General features: G+C 33.1%; 1 protein-coding gene across 1 annotated transcript; it reads left to right on the top strand.

Annotated features, from left to right (window-relative positions):
* The first annotated feature begins 7,822 nt into the window (after positions 1–7,822).
* LOC105345652 (uncharacterized) lies at positions 7,823–10,302 on the top strand. The gene is made up of 4 exons (XM_011453866.4): positions 7,823–7,963; positions 8,390–8,538; positions 9,628–9,795; positions 10,201–10,302. The coding sequence occupies exons 1-4, from the start codon at positions 7,911–7,913 to the stop codon at positions 10,257–10,259; spliced, it is 429 nt and encodes a 142-aa protein (XP_011452168.1). The 5' UTR covers positions 7,823–7,910; the 3' UTR covers positions 10,260–10,302.
* Positions 10,303–17,184: the final 6,882 nt, after the last annotated feature.

Raw genomic sequence — 17,184 nt, 5'->3', positions numbered from 1 at the left:
TACGGTAACATTTTTTCTGGATGATTTTTTTATTTATATTTTATGTAGTAAAACACCATTCCAACTGTTACTCAATTACATAACAATTGATGACCCGGGGCTATATATGTTCTGAGCTGTGTGCGCTGAAGCGACACAAGATTCTCGGTCGCACGTGGCGATTGAATTAACACAGACTGACCGAATAAACAAACGGTTGGGAAAGTGAAACAAAATGTTACACATAAGAAAAAGCCACCAAAAATGATTTTCGACAGATCTTGATATCGTTTCGCCCCCCCCCCCCCTCCAAAAAATACAGCGCGAGATCCTGTCAGCGGGGCGGGGGGGGGGGGCAGCAATGAGTTCGCTTCCATAATGAAACGAACATGTAGAAAAACTACAGAAGTGATTAATATGTGACCGACAGAATCTAATCTAAAGTTGTTTAAAACTCATGTGAATATTCTTTTAAATAATCATCGAATGCCTCAACTCAGGACATTCTTTTATCGTGCTAGCACCTACCGCAAACATGTAACATGGAACTTTGATTATAATTTGATTTGATTTTTAAACTACCTTGTACGCTATCGTATACACCAATGCTTAATCAACTGTACAAGTAAAATAAATTTATCTTTTCATCTTAAACCAAAATAATAGTTGAAAACATAATAAAATATAGTTGTGTCCGTGCAAAATGCCAAAATATGAAACATGAACGCGTGATAAGGTACAAGATCACGAACCGACCGCGGATCACTTGTCCAATCGTGCCGGTGTAACGAAGAATATTGACCCGGGTTGAAAATTGACCCGGGGGTCATTTTTCAACGTTGAATATTGATCCGGCGGGTCATTTTTCAACGTTGAAAATTGAGACCAAAATCGTGAAATTTATACCCGGGGTCATTTTTCAACGGTATGAGAAATATTTTTCTAAACTCTGATGACATCGACACGTTGAAAATTGATCCTGTTGAGAATTGACCCCAACCTCAGAGTTTTGATCTGAACTGGAACTTACTCTACACAGTTTAAATGTACAATCATGCACATATTTGAAAGTTTTAGTTTTAAAATGTTCATATTGTCCGATGCATATGCGGACGGGCTAATTTCTTTTAGGTTGATAGGTCCAATTTATCATTTAATTTTGAGACTGAAAATATGATATCCATTTATTATTACTATACTATGTAAACAAAGCTAAGAAGATGACCGTTTGCTTCGGAATGGAACAGGCGAGTAGGACTAGAATACTTTTTGACATAGTGACATGGTTTTCATTCCCTCATGTGACAGAATTTTAAGTTTCAACTTGTCATAATCTCTGATAAATATATCTAACAAATGTATTGCCCGTTATTGTCACTTTTAAGGCAATTCAACAGAGCCCTATTCGACAGGCACCTGGCGTTGTATTTTCTAATAATTGAAAATATAACCTCTATACTGTTTTATTGGGTAAAGGGTATGTACATTTATATCAAGACAAAAGGATATAATGTCAGATACCTATGCTTAATTTGAAGAATTCAGCATCCCTGACAAAAAAATAAATGAATGGTTGTCATATTTTTATCTTTTTTATGTATACTTTATTATACATATATATACTTGACAATATTTTTTCATAAACTTGTCGGATTAACTTTATTGAAGCACCATCCAATTTTCTGCATATGCAGAGTCATAGTTCTTTTAAAAAAATGCAATTTATTTCTATCATTTTGAGTTTTCAATTCCATCAAATTAGATACACAGGCAACTGACGTAATATATTTCCTCAAAATTAAAAACATATAGCATACAGCAAAAATGTTATCAATGTTTTAAACAAAAGTAGGTTTGCATCTAAATATACAGTCGGAGGATGGTTGATCTAATTATATTAATGGTATACATGAAAAGGCATGCAAAAAGTTGAATATTACTCAAGCATACAATTGATAGATAAACACTTGTTAAAATTCGGATTTTATCAGACCTAGACTGGAATATGGTGATGTTGTTTGGAGCAGCTGTATCAAGGAAAATCCGAATTGCTTAAACATGTACAAATTGAAGCAACCAGGACAGTGACAGGGATCAGAGTTTATTCTTCTAAAATCATTTTATATATCGAGCTTGATTTGGAAACCTTACAATCTCGAAGGGATAAACATAAACTAATTATATTCTCCAAGATTATAAATGGTTAAACACCACAAAATATGTTAGATTGAATTCAATCATATTTTCTAACTGAACATACATGTAATCTTAGGTCAAATGAGCTTTTTTTTTTATCTACCACAATATTCTTATTACAATAGCTTTGCTCCGTCTACATGTAAATTATGGAATAATCTTCATGCAGGAAAAAAAATTCCATCAACTTTATCTTTCTTTAAGTCAAAACTTAAAAAACAAAATATACCTAAAGCTTACAAAAATTTCAGTTAAGGCAATAGGAAATATTATATTACGTCAATTACGGAATAAAGCTAGTAAAGTTTACTTTAAGGATTTTTTAAACTGATGGGAGTCGATGTTTATAGTGTAGGTCTGAATCTGAAGGAAATGTGATTTTTCCCCCTGGATATCCAAGGAGACGAACTTTTTAAACAACTTATTGACATTAGTGTACCTTTTTATATGAACTATATACTTTATGGTAGTTCTGATTTTTCATATAGATAAAATTGTAAAATTGTTTCCCATGTTTATATTTATATCAGAGCTCCAAAGCGTTTTTGATTCTCTTAGGTTACACGATTTAAACCTATTTAAGAATTATAAATGTATATTTACTTAATATATAGCCCCCTTTTATTTACTGTTCTTTTCAAATGGGTTGGATCATGAAAATGTCATTTTTATGTTTGTACCTTTGCAGGTATAAATGAAGGTAATAGGTTTGTTAATGTAGGTGCGAGTCAACATGTATACCAACAATAAGTCATACAATCATATATGATAAATATTCAGATAATTATTTAATATTAAAGTATCCCCTGTCTTATATGCACATAATATCAATAATATTCTGTAAACTTGTAATACTATATTCTTATGACTATAGATAATTTCTTCTTGACTTTGTATGTTTGAAAGGGTTTACATAGGCTAAGACTCTTATCCAATCCATTCAATAATTTGATCATTCCGTTCAATAAAACACGTGTTAATTGATTTAATAATGTAGGTGGCTGTGATAGGAAGGTCAACCATCTACTCCAACGCTGCTGTATGATCTTCTTCTTCATATTTCTATTCAAAAAATGCAATTTACTTATTTATTGACGAAATCAATTACTGTTAGTATTTATGATAAATTTTTGTAATCAAAGCAATTTAGAAACTATTAAAGCAAAATCATTTTATTGTCACCCTGTACAAAAATTAGGTTGCTAACTTGCTACAGATTCCATGAAGGAGAATTGTTTATGCCTAAAAAAATCAGCGATTTGATGATATTTAGTTACCCTAGTAACCACGTAACAAATAACATTTAAAAAAAATGGCTTTCAAGATAAAGTCACTACAGCATTGTTCATGAAAGAGAACATGTGAGCATATCATCATTTTGTACACTGTTATTGGCTGGATAGGTGTGAATACAAAATTCAGATAATAACAGTTTTAACAAACTGAGTGGGTGCGAGCACAAAAATCTCAATATGACATACTCTAAATTTTGTATTTGCACACACCCAGAAAATCTACAATGAACAATATCAAAGTTTCAATTTACTGGATGAACGTAAAACCAAAATTAAACAATATGATGTATTGTAATTTTTAAAATATTTACATTTGTACACTTCTCCAGCGAATTTAAAAAATGGAGTTTAACTGCATTGAATATTTTAACGTGTAATTATGTATATGTCAAGAGTAGCTGATATATAATATTCTGGGCTACATTTGTGAACAATTAAGAACTCCAAGACCTTTTGTGGAAATGACGCTGAATATTTATTGTTGTATTTGTATATCGAATAAATGGTTTCCTCAAGTACAGCTAGGTGATATATAATCATTAAAAATAATAACATTACTAAAACACTCTCATTCTCTACATTCACTCATTAAATTTATCTTTAGTTAAATAATATTTGAATTACACATATTTGATTAAAATAACCCACAAAGTATAACAGCAATATGAACTGAGATAATAGTCGGGTTGACAAGCTATGAAGCTTAAAAATTCAACCGTCTGTCTTGGGTGGCGTCGTGACATTAAATCAAAGTTCGTGCTAAAAATTCGATAATGCAAACGGACATGCGCTCTTACTCACTTAAACCCGAAAAACCAGTCTAACACACCCATTCATTCACTGATCCACCCGCCAAACGTAACCACGTGACCTCTCGTACTACTATCATACTATGAATGATTGTATGAATGAATGAAGCGATGTGAATGTAAACAAATGAACAATGGGAAATGAAAACATGAAATGTTGAAATAAGTGAACGCAAATATGAATACTAATTAACTAAAACAATTCATCCTTTGACATATACAAATATTCTTAAAAAAGCATATATTTTTTTAAAGAAATATATAGATATCACACAAAACAGTAATTATACGCGAAAAGTTTATTATGAATAAAATAGTTATTACATATTTAAAGTGATAATATGTAAATTAAAAAATCTTCATTTATAAAGTCTCATTTTTAACCACCCCCCCCCCCCCCCCCCCCCCCGTTGAAACATATAAATATAAAGAATAAATATGTATTAACTGATAATTTTAAATTAAATGAACTCAAGTTATAATATTAATTCGTTATTTTGTGCTTCTTTGCTGTTGAATTTTGAACCGGTTTCATGATCAAAATTCCACGATGCGGGTCAATTTTCAACGGATTAGGGTCTTTATTCAACACCTTTTGTCTCATTATTCAACATGGAAAAATGACCCCCGGGTCAATTTTCAACCCGGGTCAAAATTCTTCGTTACACCGGATCTCCTCAGCCATGGGCGATGGATGATCATCATTTAAATGTTTAATATTTAGGGGGTTGTTGTTGTTGTTGATTTAAAACATTATTTGTACAGTTTATAAAATATTTTATATAAACAAACCAACCATTAGTTTATGTCTGACGATGTTTCCGATTTGGGTTAATATCGTTCATTAATATTCATTTACACTCAAATTTAATTAAATAAATACAAAATGGACAAACTTTTATAACATAAAATTAAAACAGTTCTTGTATTTACGACTATATTAACTCAAACACGTTCATATGCATGGAAGTGTGCGTCTCGGTGTGCGAATCTTGTGTATAAATAACCGCTATGTAGTGCAGCCGTGGCTGAGATCCTCGGCCGTGGGCGAACGATAGATTACGTAAAGGTACAACGCACAGACCCACACAGCTCAGAACCCAGTAAGCCTTGAAAATTGCAGTATAATGACCTTACTCTATCAAATAGAAGTTATTTATTTTAAACTTAAAACCCACAATTTATCTATATCTATTATTGCTTTAGATTGAGAATGACATTGCTTTTATTAATTAACTGAACGATTTCTTAATTGACACCCAATCGTTTAATCCATAAAAAAACATGTGCAATCAAAACGAAAACAATTCTTGGGTTTGCGGATAAATAAAATCATATATGAGAGACGCAACTCTCGTGTATTAGATAACCCCTGACCGCTAGGTAGTCCAGCCGCGACCATGGTGACCGATTCTCTCGGCCGCGGGCGAGGGAGAGCTTACGTAATGGTACACACCAGCTCTGATTCAAGGTAGATTTTAAATGTATGGAGTTAATAACTAAAATGTAATGCATAGATTTTTTTTAATTCCATAATTTGTGGTTTACTAGAAAAGAAAAACAATGATTTGTTTTCCAAATCCCGTTTTTAAGGGTTGAGCATTTTAAGAACTTAACAACAATGACTTAAACTCCTAAAAAAAGCACGTATATTCTAAAAAAAACAATTCTTATGAATTAATGCCGTTTGTATAAACCAGCATACTTTCTGCGGTGACTTTATGCCAGTTGTACGCGCAAAGACTTTCGTTAACTTGTCAAATGAAAACAGGTACATGTTAACATGTAAAGCTTTTTACACTCATACTACACAAATCACATACAAAATAACATTGTAGCGACCTTTATGAGATCCCAACAAACAACTTTTCAAGCGACAGCCATATCAAAATACTAACCGTTTTTGAGTTATTAAGCAAACTTTTTTAGGGGCCATTGGCCCTTAATTTAAGGGGCCAGCCCTTTTTTATTGGTGTCAAATGAAAGCCCACTATATTTTGCACAACTTTTATTCTACATGTCTTAACAAAATATTTTTCGTTTAAAAGATATAAAGGAAAATATGTCTAAATTTTCGCACTTTTTTGAATCCTGTTTTTTGACCCCCTACCTTTTCCTAAATAAAAAACGTAATCTAAAAACAAAAACAGATGTGCACAACTACAATGTCTCTGTTATTCAAATTCGTTGGATTCCCATTCCCTGCTATCATAGTCTCGGAGCCTTTGTCTGGAAACAAAAGGCCCTAAAAATTTTTAAAAGGGGAATAACTCTTTAACTGAAAGGGAATTCTAAATTTTATGAATTGCTTAAGATAGTGTTTTGTAAAGTACATTAGCCCTGAAAATTTGAGCAAAAACCGTTCAGAAATAAGCAAGATATGAAGCCTCAAAGTTCGCGTCTAGGAAGAAAAAAAAAAGAAAGAAAAATAATCTTTCCCGCACAATAATAGAAAGGTCTTCCGTTGGAAACGGAAGACCTTAATTACAAATATCATTAAGCATCTTAAAAGGATTTTCTATTTATTTTGGAAATCTTGACCTTTACCATGTCTAGTGCCCTTAAATAGCTGCGTTACGCAGCGTTCAACGAAGTTTCTCGCCGTAAAAATCAAAGTACTGCATGTACAGTGTAGTAAAATGAGTGCACTTTGGCTTAAAAGCTTTTCGCGGGAATCAAACTACACACAGAATGATGGTAAACAGCATTGCCATAAGCTTTTAAATCACTAAAATTACACGAATGTTCAGAACTTGTTTGTTTTCCCAAGATACTCATATCCGTTCAAACCTCCGCTCTTTGTTGGCATATTAATAGTCTTACATGCATAAAAAATAATTAAGGTCCCTTTACTCTCTAAGGCAAAATAGGAAAAAAGTCTATAATTCCGGCTTATTTACCGCCTGCCTAACGCGGAATTTAAGTTCGGAAAATCATAAAAATTCTTTCAATTCGTGACAAGCTGTCGTGTAGGAATGCAATAAAAATTTGCTGCATCGATACTTCTTTATAAAAAGGGAATTTTACCGATTGAAGTTACAGCTCAAATATCCAAGAATTATGTAATAATGATTATTGCGTATATTTTACACCACAAATCTTGATGTAATCCGGTTATCTAGACAATGTACTACATAAATTTAGTGAACCTCAGCAAAATGCTTTTAAACAACAACTTATTAAGATCATGCATCATTTCCTTCCATATATTACATCTCAGGGTCATCAACCTACTAACGTCATTGCGAGAGTTTACGACACTCCGGAATTCAAACCTCAACCTCTGACATGCGTAGTGAGCTTTGTAACCCTTTCACATGTCTCGTAATTTAACAAGTTACATGAAAACTTAACAATCATTTGACCATTTCGCCTCTTAAATCCAAATGATCTGATTTTTTCATGTTTATTACATTTGATATACCTGTAATATAATGTCCGAAAAATAGATTTCACATACTATCTAATGGCACTATGTAGAAGAACTTACGTAATACATACGATAAGCGCCATACTAAGCTCTTTGTACTATCAAGGTGCGTTAAAATTCCAAGTATTGGACCTTTCTATAGAAATGATTCACGTCAGATAATATTTACAGGTTAGTTGGGGCAGTTTGATATTTGGTAAAATGGATCAGAATCTTCTAGGCTTGTTTTTCGGGACGGTTTTAGCTGTGATCGTGTAAGTAATTACTTGTAAAGTCATACAAAAACTGTATAAATGATCATGCCACCGTTTACGGTTTTTGAACTGGCTGTCTGTATATGTGTTTGTATTTTAATTATATAGTAATATCTCTTTATAATAACCTTATTTATGATAATAATATCAACAAAACATGTCGGTTGGATTTACAATCTTTTTTCCACTTTATATTAACCCTCCAGTGACAATGGAGTCCCATCGACAAAAATGACGACCAAATGACAATTGAATAACATTTCTTCTTTAAATTGTAAATTGCAAAACACAAAAATCAACTATTGTTTTGAAAAAGAAAAGATAATGTACAAAATCAGTTAATAGTACAGTTATGTATTTGTTCGATAGAAAAATATTCGCTGCATTTACATGTATCTAACACAATCATTGACCTCTCTGTGTTAGGGTCAGCGGCCAGTTTCATCTGGGTCGCCCAATCGTAGACAGTCCGGAAGCCCACGCCATTTTTGCAGCGGCTGAAAGAAACCGGACCCCAGATGGTTTCCTGACCAAAGTAGAGCTTGACGACATATTTCAGACATTTGACCACAACAGTAAGTGCTCTTGAATGAAAATGGGACTTGAACAACCATCTTGGGTTGGATACAAGAATCATAATGATATATATATCCAAGGACGTCAGGATGTTACTGATTGATAAAAAGTTTTAATTAACAACGCAATAAAACAAGGCGGTGAGTCCCCATGGTGATCCTCATATAGACTGTTTCAGCAAACACTTCACCGGCTATTTTATATGATATTTTATAATAAATCATAGCACCCTCCAAAGATGCGACAATGAGCAAGCACAGTCAAGTAAAATCTCATCGAATGTGTTTGGAGCAAATTGAACTGAGACTGTGTAGAAGCAATCTGCCAAAAGATAAAACAACGTATTAAACACGCATTTACTTAGGGTGGATCACGACACCTTGAAGGAGTCTGTCAAATCAATAGAAAATTTCTTGGTTATGATAGACAGCATGAAGGATAAGAAGTATGTAAGTCAAATGGGAGAAAACATAATGTAATTTTGGTAAACAACTATGATGTTTGAAAATTAAGTCGTAAAAAATTAACAAAATCTCCATGCGGATTCGAACTCATGATCTGCGGTTTACTAGAACGATACTGTAACCACTGAGCTATGGTGATATTCAAACGATTCGATTGATACAATAAATAAAACAAATAAATAGCCATCTTGTGACGTAGTGTCTCAAAATGTAAAAATCTTGACGAAGCGAGGTACCTTAAAGTGTACTATAATAAGCGAGATTTGAGCTAGCTAAACAATTTGTTTCCTAACCAAACACCTACTCAGTTTGACCCCCAAGCCATGTTTAATGTAAGATTTTGTAGGGTTATCCATCTATATATTTTCTGTATATATTATTTAATCGTCAAGTCTCTCAAAGTATAAAGTCATCACTGGTAAAGTTCAAGGTCTACAATAAAGGGTAAAAACTTCATTTTTGATCTTGCTAATAGTGGACAGGAGTTTCTACCGAACATGTCTTCTTGAATCGTAGATTCACGAACTGCAACTGTTGAAAACTGATGAAGTCGATTTATCAATGTAATTTTAACTCCTTTTATCTTGTATTATGACATTTTCTCAATGATCTCTTTGGTATTAGTGGATGGCATTGTGGATGAGCAAGAATTTATATACATATGGAGATCTCGGCATTTGGGAGATATATCGCACGCCATTACCCTTTTCCACCATGCCGATACGGATCGCGATGACGTCATTTCCAAAGTTCCTGATCTGACACGTGTTTTCTACTATTTTGATCGGGATCGTAAGTTCTGGTTATAAAAAGCAGAAATTTTTTATTTAGAAATCAATCTCCTTGTTTGATGACCTTTAGGCACTTGTCAATTTCGTTAGAATAATCTAGATGAGTAATTAGAGTCATTAATTTGTAAACCCACATCCGTAAAAACCTTGTCTCTGATTTCTCGTACTCGAGCTGTGTTGATGAAATTATTCCAATACATTTTAGCTCAAGGCTATTCAATTGCAATTATGAGTAGCGGAGTGAATTAAAATATCTTCTTATCGGATGCATATCAACCGTCTTTGTGGGCATTGATAAAAGTTTGGAGCCGCTGTCACCAGCGACTGATAGTACTCGGGCAAATGCTATTGTTTCTTTCTCGCCTATAGTAGATGGTAAAGCTTGTTTCTTTTCTATCTCTTTTAGAAGATGGAAAAGTTAGCGAAGAAGAATTCGTTCTAGTCTGGATGTCCTTGTCAATGTAATCAATGAATCGCATAACAAAATAAATAGAAGAAACAGAATCAATCGCTCTTTCGTCAATTTACTTTTATATTTAATGTCACGAACACTGACAAGCTGAATGACAACTGCAACAAATGGGAAAAGGAAATTATTTCAGAGCACCTCACCCGAGGTTTGATAAGGGCCGCTCCAAATCCATGAATGCTCGATCCGAACGAATGACAAAGTCGTATTGTCAAAAGACCTTGTCAGCAGTCAAGAGCTGAAATTACCAACTGATCAAATTCCAAGTTATCGCCGTTTTCTTTTCTAAAACCCGCTGAACACATTATCTCAATAGTGTTTTCTATATAAATAGCGTGTCTAGTGTGAGCACAATTTTTACAGCTTCATAGAGAGGCACGACTCGATGCTCAATATGTTTGCTTTTCATTTCGATGATACAGGTCTCTAGAGGAACACACGAAAAGTCGTAAAATATCTAATAGCAGGGTTGTAAAAAGAAAACAAGAAGCAAATGCAGCAATGATGCTAATTGCTGCATGGTTGTTGGGGAATTAGCTTTAACATATGAACACGCAAACGAAAAAGGGTGAATTGGAATGATCTATCGGATAAATGACTGAGTTTTATTTCATTGCGTGTATCTATTTTAGTATTTCCATTTATGTGCGTATGGTTTAAATGCTATCATCCTAATTTTATTTTGATGTGTAGTTTTATCTCCCTTTTCAAAAAACAACTAACACATAAGTTGTAAAATACTCAATTGATAAAATGCTTCATTTGGTGATTCCGCGTTTGCGGGTTATGTATTTTTCTGCAATAAACGCTACCTTTATAATCCGCGCGAATCTTCGAAGATAGTATGTTATTGTTTATATTGACATCTCTCAAATACCAAATTAATAAATTGATTGTAAAACGTAAGTTAAATTAACTAAATTACTGTTAATTTACATCAGTACGTTAGCGAAAAGAAACAGCCAAATCGTCTCCAATGGGAATTTGAGTCTGACATCATCATGATTATTTCGTGCAGTCCGTGATTATTCTTAGTCGCTTTAGTTTACGACCAATCGATAAACGGGACGTGTATATTTCAGTCCTGTCAGTTTCTATAGCTGTTCTATAGAGCTATGAATTAACAATAAGTTTCCGTAAAAAATAGAGGGACTCATACTCGGTAGATGTAAATGTAAGTTAATGACACACGGAATATCCAAAAGTGGTAGAACTTCTGAATTTATCTCCAACTTTGTTCCTCAAGGTTGGAAGCTACTCATGTCCTTGCTTTGAAACTGAGGGAAAAAAATTAAACATCTCTTTACTTAATTCACCAATTTTTTATTTTATTTTTTTTTTTTTTGGATTGAAGAGAATATTAGGTTTTCTAGTCGCTTGAAATGAGCACACAAATAACAAATAACAAAATTTGATGGCCATCAAAATTGATAAAATAATTGATGAATGGTGTAAAATACCGTATGTAACTACTTGATTTGAAATTTTTCATTTAATTAGCTAAACAATACATTTTAAAGCAGTTTTGAGGATTAAAATAGTGTTTTTCTAAACAAAATAGAGAAACCAATACCTATAATCAATTTATATAGAGATAATGTAAGCATATTAGTACCTTTTCTTATGTTACATATTAATGTTTGATTATTACATGTATTATTTTGCAAAATTAACACGTGATTGAGTAGAAAATAAAACAAACTTTTAATAATGTCCATGTGATACTATGTTTAAAACCATTCCTTAAAATACAAAATAAATAGCATGTACCAAATGTTTTAATTTTTTCACATAATAAAAACTATACCCCTACGGTCTATCTAGCGATCATTAATTAGATAGGTGTGTATTTATTTATTTATTTATCTATTTATTATATGACAGCAAGGTGCCTGAATGTAAAGTATGTATTTAATTCCATCAAGTTTATTCAAACCAATATTGTACTACTTGACTGGCTTAAACTACAAAGAAATCAATGGGAAAGTTTTTTGCATGTCATATAAAAAAACCCTAGGCCTGCATTTCCCTTTTCCTCTTCTTGAGATATTACACGGTTTAAGAATTAAACTGATCTAAAACAGTTTCCGAAACTAAAACGCACCCAATTGAGTACATGTAAATACATTCTCTTTTGCAGCTGTTCACTTATTAATGGATTTCAATTCGGAACAACACTTTAAAAAAATTGGAAAACATTCAAATTCATTTTTACAAAATCATTGTTATGTAATGGCTCTTTATCGTAATGTGGATTCTCATACAAAATTCCCTAACTATTATGTAACCAACTGAAGACAACTGACGTAATATATCTATTTACATTAAGTAGTACTTTACACGATTAGCACTATTAATATTTCAATGTTCTGGAGCTGACATTAACTTCCGGTGAATTTAGTAAAAACGGAAGTCTAGAATTCTCCCGCTTTATACGGAGCGTTATGGCCTTACAAATAATTCTTAGTACAATCACTACCTCCTGTTGACAAATCCATGCATCAAACATGAAATAGTTGTTTTTTAAAGGGAAAATTTCCATGGCGGATGCAGACATACTTATTAGATACTATAAAATACAAATCTGTTCCGTCAATGGTTTTCACGGATAAGACAAATGAGATAGAGCCATCTTGTGCATCAGACGGACGTCTTGCCACTCGGATTAAGCGGCACTCGTAGAGAATTGAATTATGTATTGTACAAATTAGCCTGTCTCAAACCATGTGAAATCCGCGATATTTCCAGAAATTGTTTCGTGCTCTTCAATAAACTCGTGCCTACTGGCTTTTCTCATGCAATGTATTGTACGTGGTCGCACGCAGAAAACGTCGCCAAGTTCGCATAATGTCGGCACGCAAAATGGCCTTTCCGTGCTTTGGTAGATGTAGTCCGAATATCTAGACCTATAAAACATTAAATACATTAACAAAACTGCATTACTTGGTACATTGGACATATACACAGTACAAAAATTTTATAAAGCAGCCCGAGGAGTTTGTCCTGCATTTAAAAAAAATCCAACAGAAGTGATTTCTTATCCTGACCGACTTGACTGGGTTCTCTGACACTCACTTCTGTGCAGTCTTCTAAATACTTGTGAGACATTATAGTCTTTTGTCTGTAGAATTGATTTAAGGTTTCAATAAAAAATAATAATTTCATAGTTAATTTTTTCATATTCACAATTCAGATATTTCATATGGCATCCTCTTTATTGCGGCAGGTGCTATAATTACTATACGGAAACACTGATGTTTAAGAGTACATGTATAATATTAAATTCTGAAATATACATATCATGCTCGAAGATGTCGGTATTTAAATAAAATTTCGATTCAAATATTTTAATGAATTTAATTTTGGAACTAACGGGGGAAATATGATATTTTCCTGGAGTAAAAATATTTCTATTTGAAATATGTCATGAAACTATTTAGAGTCCTCCCCAAACGGTCTGTACAACTTTCCTTGTTCTTTCCGCAATTCTGATTGGTTTTTTTAAATATTTACGTTTATTTTTTTTTTCTCTTTACAAAAGAAAAAGTTCTAATCATATATGTGTATGTGAATATAACAATATTTTCCGAAGTATGCTCATAGCATATGATAGAATTACAGCAGGTGCTTGTATGAATGTATAAACTTTTACAAATTTATAACACAAACTAAATTGATGTTCAACACAATATGGAATTTGCGTTGATTATTACATGACCTTGGATCCATGAATTCTATACAGTATACATACAACTTAACCTATTTATCAAAGTTGATAAAATCGACAAGCACTGTATGGGCATTGTGATAACTACGTCACCGGAAAGTGCTTCTTCCTTTGTACGTCATAGATAGACACCCGCCATTTTATTTACATGTACCATTATAATTAAGGGATTGAAATGAGGATTCTTAGCCAACATCACAACAATAACTGGCGAACTATATAACTTTAATTTCACTCCTCATTTCCTTATTCTCATATCAATTTTTTACAAACTCCCCAAAAAAGTGAGGGGGGCCAACTCCCCAAAAAAGTGGGGGGGGGGGGGGGCAACTCCATGATAATTCCATTTTTTATATGTAAATTTTCAAAAATTTGTTGCTGTGAGAAAAAGTGGCCCCCCCCTGGCCCCCCCTGATGCTACGTGCCTGCATTAAAAAATATAAAAGAATGGTGTAGAGGAAATTTACAACCTGCTGGTTTTCACGTTCAATTCGAAAGGTGACGCGGTTAAAAAACTCTTCACTATACATCATCAAAAGGAACAAAAATTCCATATACTAGTATATCAATTCTTGTTTGATTTGATTTGAACATATTTTATTGTTATTGGACAAGAGGGTGGGTAACAAGTTCTTTTAACTTACATGTTTCTCTCTTGATTATAATATGTATAATATATACAACTGCCATAGTGATAATACATTATATTTGTAGATATTGACTTTATAGTAATTATATTCCTAAACATGCATTAACAAAAACAAAATGTGATTGTACGGTAAATAGAGTGATATACGGTGTAAGAATAGCCATAACAAAAAGAAAATTAATTATTTAAAAATCTTCCAGACTCTTAAATAAAGTTTTGAACTGCTGAAAAAATAAAAGCAGTTTGTGTTATAAGAAAGTGTCACTACCCCAATATAGCAAGTGTGTCTCAATTAAAATTGATTCCTGTAAATCTAATTTTCTTCTATCATGTTGTATTCAGTTTCTAGTAATTGAGAAAGAGGAACTTGTAACTAAAGTTATACAAACTATTTTCCTTATTCAATAAAATATGTTGAAACCAATTTTTTTTTTCAAATTTAATTACTGAATATACCCCTGGATAATTTCTCTTTGATTCAATACTTCCTTCGATATCATTTGCTAGTATATCCTTTATATCATCTATTGTAAACAATCCTTTAACATATAGAATATACCACTTTGTATGTGTTATCCACGATTCTAGGAAAAATGGCTAGACATTTTTCCTATAAACTACGAAACGCCTGCACCAGAGTAACTGCTAACATAATTAGTTTTCAACACGTGTGATTTTAATGTATTATTGAATTTTACTTGATTTGTAATAATTGGGAAATGAATTTAAAATATGGAAAGCATCAACTGCCTTATGTAGATATTCTTCATTATATGATGATTCTGTAACATTACTTGCTGATATTTCAGCATTACATGCTGATACTTCAACATGACATGATGATACTTCAACATTACATGCTGATACTTTGATATCATCTAGTGAATATTATATAATTATTTAATGCTTGAGCAATCGATAAACCCGAATATTTTTCCCGAGGTGCTAGGAACAGCTCAGTATGATCTATTGCTCGAGGCCAACGGCCGAGGGCAATAGATCATACTGAACTGTTCCCTGCACCAAGGGGAAAAAATTCGGGTCTATTTACTGTTCAAGCTTTAAATACTAGTAATTGTTTTATTACCTAATTCCGTTTTTAGTATTTTGTGTTCACAAGTACAAATTACAGAAGGTTTTCATGCCATTATGCATTCAGGTCATTGTTAATTAATACCAAGATTAAAATAATTTTAAGAACAACAGTAAAATAAACATAATTAAATTATCTTTTAATCTTGTAGCAATTTCACCTTTTTAGCTCACCTGAGCTGAAAGCCCCGTTGTCTGTCTGTCGTCATTGGCGTTGGCGTTGGCGGCGTTGTTGTAAACTTTTCACATTTTCTTCTTCTCCAGAACTTCTGGGCAAATTTCAACCAAACTTGGCACAAAGCATCACTGGGTAAAGAGGATTCAAGTTTGTTCAAATGAAAGGCCACACCCTTTTTAAAGGGGAGATAATTTAGAATTATTGAAAATTTGTTGGTATTTTTCAAAAATCTTCTTCTCAAAAACTATTGGGTCATAAAAGCTGTATCTTGTATGGGAGCATCCTCAGGTAGTGTAGATTCAACTTTGTTCAAATCATGGTCCCAGAGGGTACGGTGGGGCAACAATGTGGGGGGATCAAGTTTTACATAGGAATATATAGAGAAAATCTTTAAAAATCTTCTTTTCAAAAACTATCAGGCCAGAAAAACTCAAATTAAAATGGAAGCATCCTCAGGTAGTGTAGATTCAACTTTGTTCAAATCATGGTCCAAGGGGGTAGGGGGGCACAATAGGGGCATCAAGTTTTACATAGGAATATATACAGAAAATCTTTAAAAATCTTCTTCTCAAAAATTATTTGGCCAGAAAAGCTCATATTAAAATGGAAGCATCCTCAGGTAGAGTAGATTCAACTTTGTTCAAATCATGGTCCAAGGGGGTAGGGGGGGGGGGCACAATAGGGGCATCAAGTTTTACATAGGAATATATAGAGAAAATCTTTAAAAATCTTCTTCTCAAAAACTAATAGGCCAGATAAACTCAAATTAAAAAGGAAGCATCCTCAGGTAGTGTAGATTCAACTTTGTTCAAATCATGGTCCCAGGGGGTAGGGTGGGGCCACAATGGGGGATCAAGTTTTACATAGGAATATATACAGAAAATCTTTAAAAATCTTCTTTTAAAACTATTAGGCCAGGAAAGCTCAAAATGGAAGCATCCTCAGATAGTGTAGATTCAAGTTTGTTCAAATCATGGTACCTGGGGGTAGGGCGGGGCCACAAAGTGGGATAAATTCTTATATAGGAATATATAGAGAAAATCTTTAAAATTCTTCTCAAAACTATTAGGCCAGGAAAGCCCAAATTTGAGTGGAAACATCTTCAGATAGTATAGATTAAAGTTTGTTTAAATCATAGTCCCGGGGTAGGGTGAGGCCACAGTGGGGGATGAATTTTTATATAGGAATGTAAAGAGAAAACATTTAAAAATCTTCTATTTAAAAACTATTTGGCCAGAAAAGCTTAAACTTGTGTAGAGGCATCCTCAGGTAGTG

This window comes from Magallana gigas, chromosome 2 (assembly GCF_963853765.1).
Source record: "Magallana gigas chromosome 2, xbMagGiga1.1, whole genome shotgun sequence".
NCBI lineage: Eukaryota > Metazoa > Mollusca > Bivalvia > Ostreida > Ostreidae > Magallana > Magallana gigas.
Note: the sequence above shows the minus strand (reverse complement) of the source record. Positions and strands in the feature narration are given on the sequence as shown.

Coding starts and splice junctions, on each gene's coding strand:
- LOC105345652 (XM_011453866.4), top strand. CDS start 7,911: ATGGATCAGAATCTTCTAGGCTTGTTTTTCGGGACGGTTTTAGCTGTG. Junction 7,964..8,389: donor ACGGTTTTAGCTGTGATCGT/GTAAGTAATTAC, acceptor TCTCTGTGTTAG/GGTCAGCGGCCAGTTTCATC. Junction 8,539..9,627: donor TCAGACATTTGACCACAACA/GTAAGTGCTCTT, acceptor CTTTGGTATTAG/TGGATGGCATTGTGGATGAG.